The sequence below is a fragment of the Centropristis striata genome, chromosome 21 (assembly GCF_030273125.1).
Source record: "Centropristis striata isolate RG_2023a ecotype Rhode Island chromosome 21, C.striata_1.0, whole genome shotgun sequence".
Classification (NCBI taxonomy): domain Eukaryota; kingdom Metazoa; phylum Chordata; class Actinopteri; order Perciformes; family Serranidae; genus Centropristis; species Centropristis striata.
Window position 1 is genome coordinate 22,210,608 of NC_081537.1, and position 17,885 is coordinate 22,228,492.

The 17,885-nt window shown below is 38.1% G+C and overlaps 1 protein-coding gene across 1 annotated transcript in view; it reads left to right on the forward strand.

The window, feature by feature from the left end:
* Window positions 1-17,885, forward strand: part of myo1d (myosin 1D) — a 128,766-nt gene that overhangs the window by 86,070 nt on the left and 24,811 nt on the right. Inside the window, exon 21 of the mRNA XM_059324375.1 lies at window positions 5,003-5,157. Within this exon, the coding sequence (XP_059180358.1) occupies window positions 5,003-5,157 (155 nt within the window). The remainder of the gene's footprint in view (window positions 1-5,002; window positions 5,158-17,885) is intronic.

The window sequence follows — 17,885 nt, forward strand, 5'->3', positions numbered from 1 at the left end:
GAATAATTACTTTAACGATTAACTGATTGTCAGAATAGTTGCCGATTATTTTTGTGTCGTTCAATTAGCTGACAAATCATTTCGCTGGAGTGTTCATGTTCAACCATGTCATGTTATTCGTAACCAACTGGTAGAAAGAAAGAGATGTCTGCTGTCAAGATCAGGATGAGAAAGTGATGAAGCATAATAAAAGGGCTGCAAGTAACATTTATTTTCATCACCAATTAATCTGTTGGTTATTCTTTAGATTAATTGATTAATTGTATGATCTATAAAATGTGAGAAAATAATGAAAATTATCCATCCCAGTTTCTTAAAGTCCAAAATTATGTCCAAAAGCCAAACATATCCAGTGTATTTTTTTGTATATAAAAAAGAAAAGTGGGAAATCTCCATATTTGAGCGGCTGAAAACTGCATTTTCTGCCATTTTTGCTAAATCAAAAAAATTACATATAACACATAACATTTTACATTTATTTTGGATCAAAACCCAAAGATATGCAGCTTAATGTGAAATAAAACAGAGAAAAAAAGGAAATCTCCATGTTTGCAAGAATGAAAAAGCATTTTCCTGTTTTTTTTTTCACCAAGAATTACTTATTGACTCAGTTAGTGACTAATGGAATGACTTTACTATTCCATAACTATCTTACTATAACTCTATATTTTTGCACAAACACTTTACTGATCTTAGAGATATCTGTAAGAAGCTCAAACATTGAGCGCGAAACCAGGATAAGAAGGTGATGAAGCATAAAATGGCGGTAAGAAAAGGTTATTTTTATTATCAATTATTCTTAAAATAATCCATTAATTGTTCAATCTAGAAAATGTAAGAAAATATTGAAACATTTATCCCCAAGACCCAGTTGAAGCAGGGTTCAGTTGAACTTCATATATATGAAAATAAATGAATTAAGTGGGAAATCTCCATAAGAAAATGCTGTATCAGATAACTTAAAAAAGTTAAAACTTGCAGGCGGATGAATATTTTTTTGCTGTAAACATCTCTGGCTGCTCTTGTAGTCTCCCAACATGAGTGGCTGCACAGCCCAGCTCATTATATGATATTCATTTAATCACAGAGCCCCCACCTTCTGCTCTCCATGCTTTTTTTCGCCTCCTATCTTTACAGGACTGCTGGGACGTGTTATATAACCAATAAATTATTCCCAAAAGAATAGGCTGGAAGAACCTGCTGTTCAAATTATGTCCTCATGACGACCACAGAGCAGAACGGTTCAGACAGGAGAGCACTTGACACAAAAGCTTTGTGGTCCAGTGTGCACACTGACAACAGCACAGTGGAAGAGGAAGTACTTTACCAAAACACACTGCTGGTTCTGTTTGAACATGTCATTTATAAAAGACATTAGTGAACAATTCAGTGCATCACTCCCGGGTCAAATACTCAGTCAACTGGAGCTGTCACCATCTCATCACTACCAGTTACTGTGGACAAATAATCCACAATTATGAGACGATATCTATAGAAATATCCTAGAAAAAAGTCCTGCATTCAAAACTTACTTCAGTAAAAGTACAAAATGTACTTACAGTATCAAAAGTAATTGTTATGCAGAATGGACCCACTCAGATTGTTTTATATATTCTAAATATATTATTAGATTATTATTATTATTATTGATGCATTTATGTATGCAGCATTTTACTGTTTACTGTCAAAGGAGGGTTAGTTTTAACTACTTAACATAAGATTAAAAGTAACTTTATTAATCCCGAGGTAATCATGGTGTCAGGTTGCTCTGAAAGTACGATAAAATACTTTAAAATAAGAATGAAATACAGTAAAATAAGAATAAAATGCAGTAAAATAAGAATAAAATACTTTAAAATAAGAATAAAAACAGTAAAATAAGAATAAAATACAGTAAAACATACAATAAAATACATAAAAATAAGAATAAAATACATTAAAATTAAATAAAAATGCATTGAAATAAGAATAAAATGTAATAAAATGAGAATAAAATACAGTAAAATAAGAATAAAATACAGTAACAAGAATAAAATGCAGTAAAATTAGAATAAAAATACAGTAAAATAAGAATAACTTAATCAGATAAGTGAATGAAAAATATGAATAAGTCAAATATATTGGTATTAACAGATAATTAGACGTAAGAGAATATATTTGTTCTTCTTGTTCTCTCTGTTTAAAAAAAAAGTGTAATCACTTTAAATGTATCATTTTTTATGTTAAATCTGGACTTGAAAATTAACTAAAGCTGTCAGCTAAATGTAGTGGAGTACAATATTTGCCTCTAAATGAGGTGTAGTAGAAAAGTTACAAAAAATGAAAATTTCAGTAAAGTACCTCAATATTTGTACTTAAGAGCAGTACTTTACTTCTAGTTTCATATGAAACCTGTATCCTCATGTAGCTGAGACTGAGCTGCTGCAAAGACAAAGAAAAGCAGAAAATCTCTTGAAATAATGACTGTAGTGCACAATGAAACATGCCTCATATTCGATATTTTATGATTTTATCAGCCACATCTCGATCAGTGTTGCATGCAAATAAGCCTGCAAGATTGCTGTTATCCTCCACACAGATTAACACAAATAACTCCGACCGCTCTAATGAAATGTATCATCGTCTTGGATTTTTCTCAGACTGGCGTGGCTCGAACAGATGGTCGGGCAGATAAATGCCTCCAACACATTTCACAAAACTGATTTGGTGAATCAAGACGAAAAAAATTAGACAAGGAAACGAATCAGAATGTATCATTACCCAACTCATTAGAACACTGACTGTCGTTCCAATCAATTAGGCCTTTAATATAAATGTAAATGCAATCGGCTCCATGTAATTAACTGCGGGTGGATTGCTAGACAGAGAGGCATGGCTTTAGGCTTTAATTCATGGTGATTACGTGAAGTGTTTGTTTCCTGAAAGTCATGTTGGAGCTAAATAAGCTAGCTGGTTGTTTAGCTGCCGGAAGCAACCTGTCTCCGCCCGTCCTCCTCCTCCTCCTCCTCCTCCTCCTCCTCCTCCTCCTCTTGATGGGGAATTTGTCTCAGCGTTGCAGTCTGGTGAGTGGATATTAATGCACCTGACTGTCTGCCCCGTGGCTGTTTCCTCAATATGCACTGCCTCGGAAAGACAAATTAAGAGAGAAATAAATGGCTAGAAAGCTAAAGGGGAGGCTGACAAAAGGAGATGGAGGCTAAAGGGAAGAGAGATAACTCCATAATGAGCTCCTTTTCCTCCTCAGATGTGTGTGTAACCTGTGAGGATATTGTATTCTTCCTGTTGTGTCTGCTTTGAAGACGTGTAAAGGGGAAACAATCCGACCGCAAAATTGGGATTCCCCTTTCAGCCCCGCTGCTCTCTGCTGGTATGTCGTTTGGGGGCTCTGAGTGGGAAAATCCATTGGACCTTTGGGATGTTGATCAATAAATCTTTAGTGCAAGTGCTGAGTTAAGCCTTGAGTGGGAGAAATCCCAGACACCAGATGCTGAGAACACCAGAACAGTGTTATATGTTTGCTTTTGGTCAGATTGTAAGCAAAATTGCAAAATTAAAAAAAAACTACATCCTAAAATAGGTCATCCATAATGCATCAAATTACACCTACATTGCAGTTTTGTCCACTGATGATTCCAGTTAGGTTTATTTAGCATTGATTTGTGCTTTGTGTTCTGCAATGATCACAAAGTACAAAGGAATACAGAGCTGCAGATGTGTGGAAAATGCAGACAATTTGGTGTCAGTTCAGTTTTATGTCACAGTTGTCTCAAGACTACATTTTTAGCCACATCATGGGATAAACTACAACAGTAGCCTATTATTAAGTGTGAAATTGGACTGTGGACCTGCTGAACCTGCCTATAAGACTAAAATATCCAGCGAGACTGCCCAGATTGTTGAATGTTCCAGGCAGTTAATCAAACATTGTGATGAGCATTTTAACTGATTCTTAAATAATTCAGTGTCATATTAATTACAATATCAACTTATTGAGCAAAGCAATAGTTATCAAGGTCCGAATATTGAACAATATCACTCGTGCATGTTTACATAAGAATGTCACTGGCCAAAATAAAAGCTTTCTTGATCATTATAAAACCCGAGAGTAGTGCTGTGTTGTTTTTTTGTGTTTTTTTAACAACTCTGAAGCAGAATTTGACACGTTTTGTCATCCTTTCTGATCATGCTGCTTCCGTCCCCTTCTCTGCGGTCTGTGTCAGAGTTTCCCCGTGGGCAGGGCTCAGGCAGCTCCTCTACGCACACACATTTAGAAATTCATTGCTCTTTGAATGTGTTGTGTTATTATGCTCCTATATATTTTACACTTATATCAATTGCATTGGTCTTAAAATGACAACAATGTTGTTTATCTCCATTTTTATGGGACAATATATATTGGAAAGGCCTATTTTGGGGGCGACTGATTAAGGATTAAAGTCAGGCTCAGTCCGTACAGTGTGACAAGGAACCAATATGCACAATAGCAGGACCCTGTGCTTTTTCTTATTGTGATGTGTCAAAATGAAATTTCTTTCTAATTTTAAAGTTCTTACTGACGAAACTATGATTTATGGGTTTTGTGGGCATTAACACAGAACCATAGTGGAGTTGGGTGGCCTACTTTGGGAAAAGAAATAACATAAGCATAAGCTTTACTGTTTATTGTCAACGGTTTTTATGAAGGTTTTTTCCAAAAAGATCTGCTGAATACTCAAAAGGCCTCAGGTCTCCTCTTTTGTTTCCAGTGGAAGTTAAACTTGATGAACTGTAGCCTGGTGCAGCAGCCCCAGCAGACTCAAGTCCTTTAGTGTGCACCAACTCATATTCCCTGATATGCATCTATATCTTTCTATGTGCTGTATCTGTGTTCTTCTGAAGTGCAAATGGCTGTATGTTGCGTTTCTCAACACACATTTGTGCCTTCTCCACATGTTTGTATTGCTCCCGTAAAATCTATGTACATGTTTATCTGTGTTTAATTGTGTGTCCTCTTCTGTCCCAGGTGACAGGAATGAGCGTGTCCCCTGGGAAGGACCAGCTGGTTGTGTTCCACACCAAGGACAGCAGGGACCTGGTGGTGTGCCTGCAGGGCATGGTGCCTGCCAATGAGAGCCGCATCGGGGAGCTGGTTGGCACCCTGCTTAGCCACTTCAAGAGGTGAGTGTTGGGGGGGAACAGGTGGTGGTGGAGGCCCAATGACTCATTAATCTACAGGTCGCCTGATGTTGTCAATGGCTTAAATACTTAAAGTTCCCACTGAAGAATATGTTTCAACCCTCTGAACCCCAACAAGCCATTTCAGGGCGTTTTGCTCTTTTTATATTTACTCACTGTGTCCTTGTATTTCACTGCAATATATATAATATATATAAAATCTAAAAGTCCTGCAGCTCTATGGAATTAGCACAATCATGGCAAGAAGTGGGAACTACTCAAACATGTCTTTTGTGCAGAATAACACAGTTATAATAACAGAAATCCTAAAAAAAAAAAAAAAGGGGGGGGGGGGGGGGGGGGGCTTAAATTGATTATTTTTTTAAAAATGGAATTAAATGGAATTTATATATAGTGTCATGAATGTTGGGAATGTCTCCACATATTTTAAATATTGCCATGTTTCCAGCCTCTCCTGTCCTTTCCCCTCAGCTCTGTGGAAACAGATTTTCAGTGAATATTTGTCGTGTGACCGTTCGTCTCAGCAGAATCAATCATGTCTTCACAGTGTCTCTGAGGAGCAGAATTTAATGTTTTTTACAGGATCTTGTTAGTGCAAACGCTTTATTTCAATCCCACATAAAGTTAAAAACAAAAGTAGCTAGAAGAACCCTGAATGTCTGAGCTTGGTTTGGTACCCAACAGTGTGTTTTAACGAGCCTGATCTGCACTGAAGGTTTCCGGTGTCTTTTACATCTTTGCATTGGGTTTTTTTCGAAGTATTTACGTACAAAATCTAAGTAGCGGGGTAGGCTTACATCTCAGGTTTTAGGAAAGTGCACAGATACTCCCCCTTCAGTAGAGGGATATAAAAAACCCTCTCTAGTAACAAACTTTGCACATAAATAGATCAGTATAGTTAAGGTCAGACAGACTATGGGACATGAACGTAAGAAAAAGACATCTGTGAGTTGAGAGGATCTTTAAAAACATGGACTATAGTTTGCTAATTGGAATAACCTATTTTTTTCTATCTCCTGTGCAGAAAAAAAACACTTTCAGCTAATGTTCTTTAACTAGTTTAACTTCCAGCAATTTTACAGCACAAAAACTTCTAAAAATGAAATTTTGTAGAGGTACAGAAAACCCACTGTCAAATCTAGTATTGGCCCAAATGTGACCTGTTGCAGGAGGATTACGGGGCAGATAGAGTGCACGGTCACAGCTGCCCTCACTTGAACCCTTTGATTCATTTAATCTGAGCTCAGAGATCTCTCGGGGGCAGATCCTGTGTGGGCCAGCATCCGTCCTGCTTCCAGCAACCTCAGCAGAGAAAAAAACAATATGGAATTTAAATCCCAATATCTCTTATCTTCAGATTCACTCAGGCTCACTTCAGGACTGTCTCTTTTCATATTTTTCTGCAAAGCATGGTGCACTAATGGCATAAAAACCCCACTGTATACCATTATCACTTTAAGACATTGAAGAATGAGCAAAGATAACAACCTTTTGAATTCATCCAGACGCACATTTATAACACAGATGCTGGCCTCTCAGTATCACCTCCTGGAGCTCCATATATTTCATTTTATTCCAGTTCACATGAGGTTAGTCTCACTGCAGTAAATCTGACTGTCTTCCTCACTTACCATCAGGAAAATAAAAGACTTCTTGTCCTCAGTTCACTCTTTTTTTTGGTTTAAAATGATCCTGTAGTTTATGTAAAAGGTTATCCTGTTATGTAATAAAGTGGGATGCTGTCACAAGCTATTAATTGTGTTGCATTACAGTATTTAGCCAATGTTAAAGAGTGCTGTTTCCATACCGCTACAAGCAGCTTACACACGGTTTAGCTGCACCTCAGCAGGAAACTCTCGACTGTTAAAACCCCTCCAAAAAAAATAATCTGAAAAAGTAGCTCCAGTAAAAAGTGATTTCTGTGGGGTTTTGCCACTTTCATCCTGTGTTTTAATCCCAGGAGAGGATGAACCTGTCACCTCAGCTCACGTCAAGGTAAAAGAGGTAACAAAATGCAGTTGAGATGTCAGAAAATCCCCAAAATATTGAAACTCAGTAGATATATTAAAAGCTGTGGAGCTGTCTAGAACTATCAGTCCTACATTAGTTGTTCAGGGTCGTGTTAGTTGACTGGAATAGCCTGTGGATGTCAGACAGCTTCAGGTTCTTTCTTCTATTTACTGCAGAGAGAAAGTAGTTCTTAAATGTTGTCCTTACTTAAACCTAGTGCACTTTATTCCTCTCAGTGAAGTCATTAAATCCAGCCATGCTGCTAAAATGATCAGATCTACCTGTTGTTTGGTTTCATTCCTGTTTCATTCATCTTTTTGGCCTCACATTATTATAGTTAGGTCTTATAACTGGGTGATCCATTCTAGTTTGTGAGTGTACAATGTGTCTGCACCAAGCAGAAACGGCCATATTTGAATAATAAAAGCAGTGCAGAAGAGTCTTTGTATGCCTGAGGAAATTCAACATCTCTTGAAATCTAAATTAACGGTATAATATGCAGGAGATTCCTAAAAAGCAATGTATAGTCTCATGCAAAAGTAATCTCACTTATGAGCCACTAGAAGACCCTGCAACCTGCATATATTGTCCTTTTTCTTCCTACTTTGCTTTGCCAGCGATGTCTTGGGGGCTAGCAAATAGCCTTTAGGTCTTTAGGTGTGTGTGCAAACAGTAGTGCTGGGGAAAACATCGATACAGCATAGTATAGCGATATTTTGCATGGCAATATTATATCGATTAATTGCTGCCAAGAATTAATATTTAGCGTTCCGACTTTTTTTTTTCAGGCTGTATTGGGCTCACTTTTAGGAATATACTGGAGATACTGGTATCATGAAACTAGAATATCTAAGGAATCTATATCGTGTCGGGAAGTTGTTGAAATAACGTTGCAAAGTTCGGCTTTTTTTATATTTCTTTTTTTTTTTTAATTGGGAGCAGTGAAGCTTAAAGTTTTTGAAAGTTTGACAAAATGCTGCAGTTGTTGTCGTCCACACATGTTTGGTATCAGTTCAGTTCAGACTGAATACTTTGTTGGTCACTCTGTTGGTTTGACTCTCATTGTGGAGAAATAAAAAGACTGAAGTGAGATGAATACACTGAGAATTTTCTCTTATTTGACAAAACAATTCTTGAATGAATGTAATTTTGTGGACACAAAATGCAGTTCAACAGTTAAATCGCAATATTTTGTATCACAATACTCACCATATAATATATATGTAAAATCTAATTGTGGGGCCTCTGCTGATTCACACCTCTAGTAAACACTCAGTAACTGGGTGTGCAGGTCGTTCTTATTGCAAGGTTGTTAAATTCCATCAAGTTGTTATGCCCCTCTATGTCTGATACCTATAGCATCCTATAGCTTCTCTTCATCTCTCTCCTCTGCTGTGTGCTGTTAGTGACGGTCACTGTGTCTGCTTGACCTACACACACACACACACACACATACACACACATAGGATGAAGCTCTACATATACAAACATTCAGACAATATGACCTTCTCACAGGGGCGTGTGTGTCTGTCTGTGTGTGTGTGTGTGTGTGTGTGTGTGTCTGTGTGCGCTTTAAACCAGAAAATAAAGTATTATTTCTACGATTCACTGCTTTTTCTTACTTGCAAAGGTCGCTCCCTCTCTTCATTTACCGTCTAGCTAACTCGACCACCATTGCTATCTTTTTTTCTCTCTCACTCAATCCAGTTAAGATCAGTATGCTTTATTGGCATGACAGTATTGCCAAATATTGTCTTCTGGCTTATTGAGTTGGGGAGGATTGGACAACTTTAAATTCTGTGTGCTTACAAACACCAACAATAATAATAGCTGACATATTTATTTATCCTTTTTTTTTTTTTTTTCGCAAGATGTTCATGTCTACTTTCAACTCTTCTCATGTGGATTCATGGCCTTTAGAAAGACTTAAGAGTCTCCAGCTTTGCCAGCAAAAAAGAATAAATATGTTTGTCTGGCAGAATGTTGCTCCAAGAACAGCAAACATAAAAGCCAAATCCACCCAGAACACAAAAAATAAATGGTAAAAATCCATGTTTGTCTATGTTTTATTCACTTATTGTAAGTCGCTTTGGACAAAAGCTTCTGCTAAATGACATGTAATGTAATGTAATGTAATAATGTTTTATAATGAGCATTGTGCAGCAGTAAGAGAAAATGTAGACACCAAAAATTAAACTATCATTCTTGTGTTACAGTAAACTCACTAATTGAGTGAAAACATTGTGGATCAAGGAGACAAAAACAAAAACAAGAAGTGATTTGTTTTCTGATTATTTTTCTGATCACTGTGTAATTCTGCTGCTGTGATTAGTGTTTTTGGATGATTTTTAGGTCATTTTTAGATTGTGTGTTCATGTTTGTCTCTCTTTGTGTGAAGAGAGAGAGAGACAGACAGGGTTTGTTCATGCAGACAGATGTGCCTGAATCTGCTTATCTCTGTGTGTGTGTGTGTGTGTGTGTGTGTGTGTGTGTGTGTGTGTGTGTGTGTGTGTGTGTGTGTGTATGTGTATGTGTATGTGTATGTGTATGTGTATGTGTATGTGTATGTGTGTGTATGTGTGTGTGTGTAGGTGTGTGTAGGTGTGTGTAGGTGTGTGTAGGTGTGTGTAGGTGTGTGTAGGTGTGAGTCGCTCCATCCTGTGATGGTATCTCGAGCCCATTTCTCTGTAGGTGTCGGGCTGAGAAAGACCTCCACTGGGCCTCCTGTAATGACCCTCTATGTGCCTTGCATGCCGGCTCATCCATCACTGTGCAGCACTGACAGAACAAAGAACACATGTGTGCAAAAATGTGTGTGTGTTTCTCCTCACTTGCATGTGTGTGTTTGTATTCCCTGAGAGGCCGTCTTCATGCGACGTGTCGTACGATCTTCTGCATGCAGCGTCCTCTCCACTGCAGCTCCCTAGATGTAGCTTTAACCTTTATCTCTCCTTCAACATGCTGCACGCTGCACAATATGCACAATAGCGAGCAGGGAGAAGGGCAGCTTACAACAGCAACAAAGCAACATTTTATCCTGCTCAAAGTGACAGCGAGGCCAAAGCAGAATGACACCGCCACCGGGAATAAACCCTCTTCTTGTCAGAGCCGTGTCTGGGTGCTTGAGTTTGTTTCTGACAGTTTTGGGGTTTTTTTTTAAAGCTGTTTGGAGTTAATCTGTTTTTTCATGTTATTATGACTTTTGATTTTTTTTTTGCTAAGGACTGGAGTGGTTTTAATTTTGAGATAGTGTCACGGCTGGCATATTTTTGAAGCAGAAACTTATCAATACGGCAGCAAGTTGCTCCAAACTGAAGTGATTCAGAGATTCCGGCGACGCATACATAAGAAGATAACCCTCTTAACGGCCATGACGCACCAGTTGTCTAGAGAAATTCAGAAATACTTCATTCTTATTTTGCATAAAAGGGGAGGGGAGGGGGGGGGATTAGATTCCCATGCCTTCAGCCTCTCTCCTCTCTTCCCCCTCCATCCTTCCTCCTCTCCCTGCTTCCTATTTTTGACTGTATCCCTTTGTACTGATCTCAGTCTCATGAACCCCTGGCGGCCCCCCCTCCACTTCCTCATCTCTCTCTCTTCCTCTCTCAGTCTTTCCCTCTTCCTCCCCTGGCTCCCCCCCCCCTTTCTTCAATTCTGGAGAGGAGGCGATGAAATATTTAAGGCTGTGCTGCTGTTGAGGCCTATATTTAGATGAGACTGAGCCACCCCCCTTTCTCTCTGTCTCCTGTGTGTGTGTGTTTTTGTGTGTGTGTGTGTGTTGACACGCAGCAGCAGCGACTGCAGCACTCCCACCACCCGCTGCCAGCAGAGAAAAGCAGACTATCTGCTTCTGTCACACACCAACTCTGCAAAATCAATAAGACATTCAGGCGATCCAGAGGACCTTACTACATGTTCCACCCTCTCCTATTGATAACCGTAAATGCTCAGATAGAGGGACAGTTTTAGCCTTTTAGCTTTATATAAGAGACAGACCTTTATTTAAGGGTTTTGTTGATCTCTTTGTGTTTACATTTACTGCTAATGCTTTCTGCTGTCAGTCAGTCTCAACTCTTCCTACATGTTTTTATTGTCTTTATGAGTTTAGGTTTTTTCGGACCAAAATGATAAAAGGAAATGCGTAGTGAATATTAAGTTAACTGGTTCTTATATCTATCTTATTACTTAGACGGGGCAGATGCATGTATATGTATAGGGCTATATATACTTTATGTGTGTAAATGTTTATATGTGTATGTACATCTGTTTAATGGTCTGTATGTGTATGTATACGTATATGCATCTAGCCTACGCTGTTGTAGTTTATGTCGTTTATTTTTTGGTTCGAAAAGAAGAATTAATAAAAGGAAAAAGGAAAAACTGCATTTCTGCAGCACCAATTCAGTTCATACCCGCCACTCTGTTACAGTGAGTTTATTTCTTTTTTTTAAATTCACTAATTATTCTACTTTGCCCTTTCTCAATCAGTGTGAAGTTAATGTCAGTGACAACACTTGCAGCACAGATGTTTCACATTAAAAGCCTTCAGGCGGGTCAGTTCCTCTCTCTCCCTGCAGGATTTTAATTCCAAATATGTGCAGAAAGTGTTGTCAGTCACTGACTTTCGCTTAACACTGATCAAAAAAAGTAGAAGGGATTATAATTAATAAGTTAATGAAGACTGTACAGTACTGTAAAAAAGTTGGGATACTGTGTTAAAATGCATTAACCCTCTGGAATAGTTGCTTATTTAGATTATAATAACCCCAAAATTGCCTTTTTTCCAAGAGTTTTTCTGAATTCATATTCTCCTAAAAAGACTGTAGTTTAACACTCTGAACCGCACACCATTCATTGTAGAAAAATAGGCATTATTGTCAAAATTTGAACTTGGAAGCTTAAAATAGTGCTATTTCTGTCAGAATTGTGTTTGCACTAACCAGATCCTGTTGAAAACATTAAATTCTGCTCCTCAGCGACACTGTGAAGCCATGATTGATTCTGCTGAGAAGGTCATGTGACAAATGTTCATTGAAAATCTGTTTACACAGAGCTGAGAGGAAAGGACAGGAGAGGCTGTTTACACAGAGCAAAGATGAGAGGACAGGAGAGGCTGGAAACATGCAAATAGTTCAATTTGTAGAATATGTGGAAACAAAACATTAGTATATAAATTCCATTTTATTCCAATATTTAACAAATAATTTATCACAGAAATTCAACTTCCTTTTTTTCTTTTTTTTATGATTTATGTCATTATGACTGTGTTAATGCGCAAAGACATGTTTGAGGTGTTCCCACTTCTAGCCATTTTTGTGCTGATTTCACAGAGCTGAAGGACTAGATTTATATAGATTGTATATACTGCAGTGAAATACAAGGACACAGAGAGTAAAATGTATGTAATTTAGGGTTAAATCAACAAAAAATCTGAAGTTTATCAGTTCAAACATAAAATAAATTGCATATCTTGTATTAAATACATGTCAAAAAGGATTAGCGACTTATCACATTCTTTATTCACTCTTTATTTACATAATAGACACCAAATATGTGATTTTTCTGATTTGAAGCCGTCATTGCAAATGTGCAGTGTGTGATTAACCATATAATGGCTAATTTCTCTGATCGTGACATCATCTTGATAGACTGGTTTGGTCCAGTCGTGTGTCTTGTGGCCTTGGAGAAGGCTCAGGACCGTGTCTCTGTGGGGGGAACTGCTTGTATAACCACAGTGAGAGCCGTGTCCATATACGTCAGACACACCCTCCATCAGGGCCGTCCCTCGTCACTTATTTAATCATGGTATTCATGGTCAGGAGCTCAAGGTGACCTCAGAATTGCATCTCTTCTCTTTGCAGATGATGTGGCTGAAAGCACTGAGGTGATGGTTGACATTTACATAAACGACATAAACGGCAACAAAAAGCACAAAAACATTCTCAAACCTGTGCATGAGCCATGCACAGCAGTAGATAGATAATACTGTGAGAACACAAACAGATCAAAAAAAGGGATTTCACTTTATTTATCATGTTTGCCAACATGTCTAGTGTTTTTATTCTCCCTCACACTCTGCTTCACACCTTCTCCTCTGAGATCTGAAAGTAAAAATAGCTCAGTGTTGAATTATTCATCCACATCCTCAATTCACACAGGTGGTACAGTTAAAAGACTCCGCTCAATCAAATGCAACAAAACATCATACTTATGCAGAAATGTTCTTGTTCCTTTTTATAAGCAGGTGTTTTGACAGGTCGCAGTGTGTTTAGGTCATGTTGTGTAAAATGTGTTTTTCACAGTAGTTTCCTCTCTTCTCTTCTTTCTGCTCTGTGTGTGTCAGTCAGTCACGACCTAATGACAAAGTTGGCCGACACTTGTTAATCCCCAGCTCACATAATCTCCTCTGTGTTGTGTAAGCAGCCGAATAGTTTCTTAGAAAACCACGGTGGATTGTTTCTGTAGCAACAGCTCTGTCTGAGCTGCAGCCACTGATTCAGTGTCCACAGTGTCAACAGTGTCCACAGTGACTAATGAAAGCTCTGTGCAGTGGATAGATTGTGTGTGAGAGGAGTCATCGACAGGGTTTTATTGGCCCGAGCGTGCTGCACTCTGTGTTGTTTTGGTGCATTGAGCAGATTGATGGTTTAGCGCTGAAATGGTTAAATCAATGGAGAAAATGTTTTCATCCACAACAATTTGGACTTAGATTGGGTATCATTTTTACTACAGTCATGGAAAAAGTTATTAGACCACCCTTGTTTTCTTCAATTTTTTGTTCATTTTAATGAAATTTCAATGTTGGGACAAATATAATGATAACAACAACAATGGCTCAGAACAGTTTAATTTCAGAGCTGAAATCTAGACATTTTTTCCGGAAAATGGCATAAGCCTTATATTAGCTTTTAGTTCTTGACCGATAACTGACATGTTTAAATTGTTACAAAAAACGTTGAGAGGTCCGATACTCAGCTGCGATTTGGGTGAATTGTTGATCATTTAAGCAAAAAAAATGCAGTGAAAAAACAGTCACTTAACTTATCCAGCTTTTCAAATAAATCTATTTGCTGCTCATCTGTGTTCTGTGCCATTTAAAAGAGAAATATTTGTGTTTTGGTCGGCCAGAACAAGCAATAAATGCGTCACTTTGAGCTATATTTCTCAGTTGTTAACAAAATAATCACGTTTCTAAACACAAAGTCATCACTCTGCAGGTATTCAGTCAAAAACCAAAGTACTGGACATGTTGAAGTGGATAAAAGTCAGCAAATCACAAAAGTTATTACGAGGGGAACTTGAATGTGTGTGCAAAATTTAATGGAAATCCATCGAACAGTTGTTGACATACAGTGCTTAACAAAATTATTAGACTATCTGTCATAAAAACGAGAAAACAGATATTTTTTAAATCTTTCAAAGCTTGTTTAAAACTAAAAATGTTATTGTTATTTATATGGGAAATAACAAACTGAATTCACCTTTTTATAGCCAACATTCAACCACCAAAACTATTTTTTCTGTTCAGGAAAGCAAGTTAAAAATATAATTTGACAATAAATAATAATGTGCTTCACTTTTTTTTTCTTTTTTCTTTTTTTTTTTTTTTTTTACAGTTTTTTTTTACAGTTTTTTGTAAAACAGTGAATTTGAAAATTCATTTTTAATAATAAAAATTATCTTTTAGCATTGAAAATATCATCTTGGTTAAAGAGCTTCTACATACTACTGTATTAACCATTACAGAAACGACTGTGGTGGACTGACTGATTCTGACTCTAAAACTTGGGGGAAAAAAACAAAATTATGTTTTGCAGCTTTGTGCTTTTATAAAATATGTGTTTCTTGCAGCAATAATCATTTTGCATCCCCTTAGTTTAATCGGGGGCCCCTGTCGAGGGTCCCAACATCCTTAATTTGAAGTTTGTTGCAGCCCTTTATAATTTATTGTGGAGCTTGAGGCTCTCAGTGAGCGTGAGGACATCTTCCTCTGTAAACTCTCCACATCTGTTTCTGTGACAGATGTTTATAGATTTCCCTCCTGAAGCACGGCTCCATCCATTCATACTTTCTCCGTCGTACTCTCCTCTAACCTCCACCGCCGCCCTTTGTCCTTCTGTCTTCCTCCCACTCCCTCTCCTCTCCCTCCCCACAGCATGAGTCAGCAGTAGTGAGCGGTACACAGCCCTTCATTGATCTGTCAGAGTGATGTGGTCATATTCTGTTTCTGCCCTTGCCTCCTTGCCCCCGTCTCCCTGAAGACATGAACGTTTAGCCTCCCCCTGTCTGCTCCTGACACTGCAGAAGGGATTTGGGGAAATGCTAAGCTGGGGTAAAAAAAAAAAAAGAGATTGAGAACAGACGAGGAAATACAGAAAAGTCTTAGTGAGAGTCTGAAGAAATTGTGAGCTGAGAAGAGAGAATAAGAGATGTAGAAGATGTTGAGGGTTAAAAGAAGTAAACTTGTATTGATCTACTAAATCTATCAGGACACTTCAGTCAGCAGCAGGAACCCGTTTGTCATCATGCAGACATGTCGGCGTCTCCGTGCTCTGCTCGTCACTTTCCTCTGTTTGTGTTTGACTGAGACGGATGTTTTAGTCACGGCTTCATCATCTCCCTCAAGAGCTTTTTTTTTCATACAAATGTTAACTAAACTGATGACTAAATGAACAGGAAGATCATTTTCAAATTTAAGTTTTTTTCCATTCGCTCTCTGTAGAGCTGCAACTATTAGCAGTGAAAACTAATCTGTAACTATGTTAATCATGGGATAGTTGTTAAGGTCGTCTATATAAGCAAAAAGTCAAACAGTTTCATGCTTCTTAAATGTGAGAATTTGATGCTTTTCTTTATATAATATTGATAAAAACTGAATATCTTTGGATTTTTGGACTGTTGGTCAGTCTGGAAAATCACACTGAGCATTTCTCACTATTTGCTGGCATTTTATTGGCGAAACAATTCATCTATTAATCAAGAAAATAAAGGGCAGATTAATAAATGGTGAAAATAAACATTATTCCATGATTTTACAAGATGAGAGCATGCAACTAATTGCACAAGAAGTATGAATTAGCAGTGGTTTACCGTGTAAATGGCAGGTTTCATCACAACACAATATTAGATTGATTCATTGGGAAATTATACGATATTTGTGGATAACACAAGTCACAAAGTCTGCAGCGGTACGACTGATTCGATTCAGAGGCCTGCGATGGTTATTAGATATCATCTGCCTTTTTTTGTTCACTATAAAGCCTTTAAGTGCAAATGTTTTTTTATGACTTTCCTTCTTAAAGTAATAAATATTAATATCATGAATTGCATAGTAGTATCTGCATCTCACGCCCCAGTTCAAGCATGTCGGAGCCAAAATGTTGCTCTTAAAGCCGCATTAGCGCACAATGAAACGGCAATTTATGGCCATACTGTACAGACATTAATAAGTTGAAGCAAAGCAACATTTTCTCATCTGATACCAGTTGAGATACCTTGAGTTTAACCGAGTACTGATCCAACACCAGTGATCTCTCTTTCCCTGACTGTATTGTGTGTAGCTCACTGTGTGCAGCTAATTGGAATCAGTCTGATAAAAGCTTTTAACAGGGAGTGATGTGACATTAAGAGGTGTGACCTGCTGGGACTGATGGAGGAAACACAACATTTTATAATGACGCTGACAAAGAAAACGTATGTGTCATCTGCGGTGTGATGAAACCTGGTCCCGGTCCTGCTGCTTTAAATAGAATAAGGCCATCCATTCAGGTTGTTTTTCTTTTTTGGGGACAATTGCATCTGTTGCTGAGTATTTTAGCTGCGGAGAGAAATTAATATTTGATCCCAGAAAAAGTGTTGTTAAATAAATGTGTCAAAGTGTATTTTGGGTTATATCTGGAGCTGGCACCAACATCATTTATAACAGCACGATACGATAAAAGGAGGATAACAGACAGAGAGAGAGAGGAAGCCATGCTGCCTTTGTCTTCTCCACCAAGGTCACCCTTTCTGCTGAATCAAATATTTCCGACTGATAGAAGTGGGCTTCTCTTCTCCTCTCTTCCTCCATCCCTCCTTCTCTATTTCCTCTTTCTCCATTAATCACCTCCCTGCTGCTGCTCCCTCCCCCTCTTGTTTTTCACTTCACATTCCACTTCTCATCCTCCCTTCTCTCTCTCTCTCTCTCTCTCTCTCTCTCTCTCTCTCTCTCTCTCTCTCTCTCTCTCTCTCTCTCTCTCTCTCTGTCCTTTCTGGGGCGCTGCGGATGCAGTTCCCATGGCAACCATTGGATCCATGTTTGTCTGATACGTATGCGGTCCATTAATAACCCCAGTGGCTGGAGATAATAACGGCACATCTAATCCCAGACCACAGACAGAGGAGCAGGTGAACAAAACCGAACGGTGTAGAAGAAGAAGAAGAATGTGAGAGGAATATGAGGATTAGAGAGGAAGAGAAAAGGATGCTGAACATAAAGAGGATGGAGGGATGAAATGTGTGTCAGAGAAACATTCAGGGCAGGACATCAGGACAAACTGAAATGTCCGTAGCTTCAAATATCAAAAACTATTAAACAAAAAATGCCTGTAATCTTCTTTACCCCTTCACTGATGCTATTTATAGACAGTTGTAATACTTAAAGCTATAATTTGAAGGATTTTAAAATCAAACAATGTATAGCAAAAAAATCCCTCTAAATC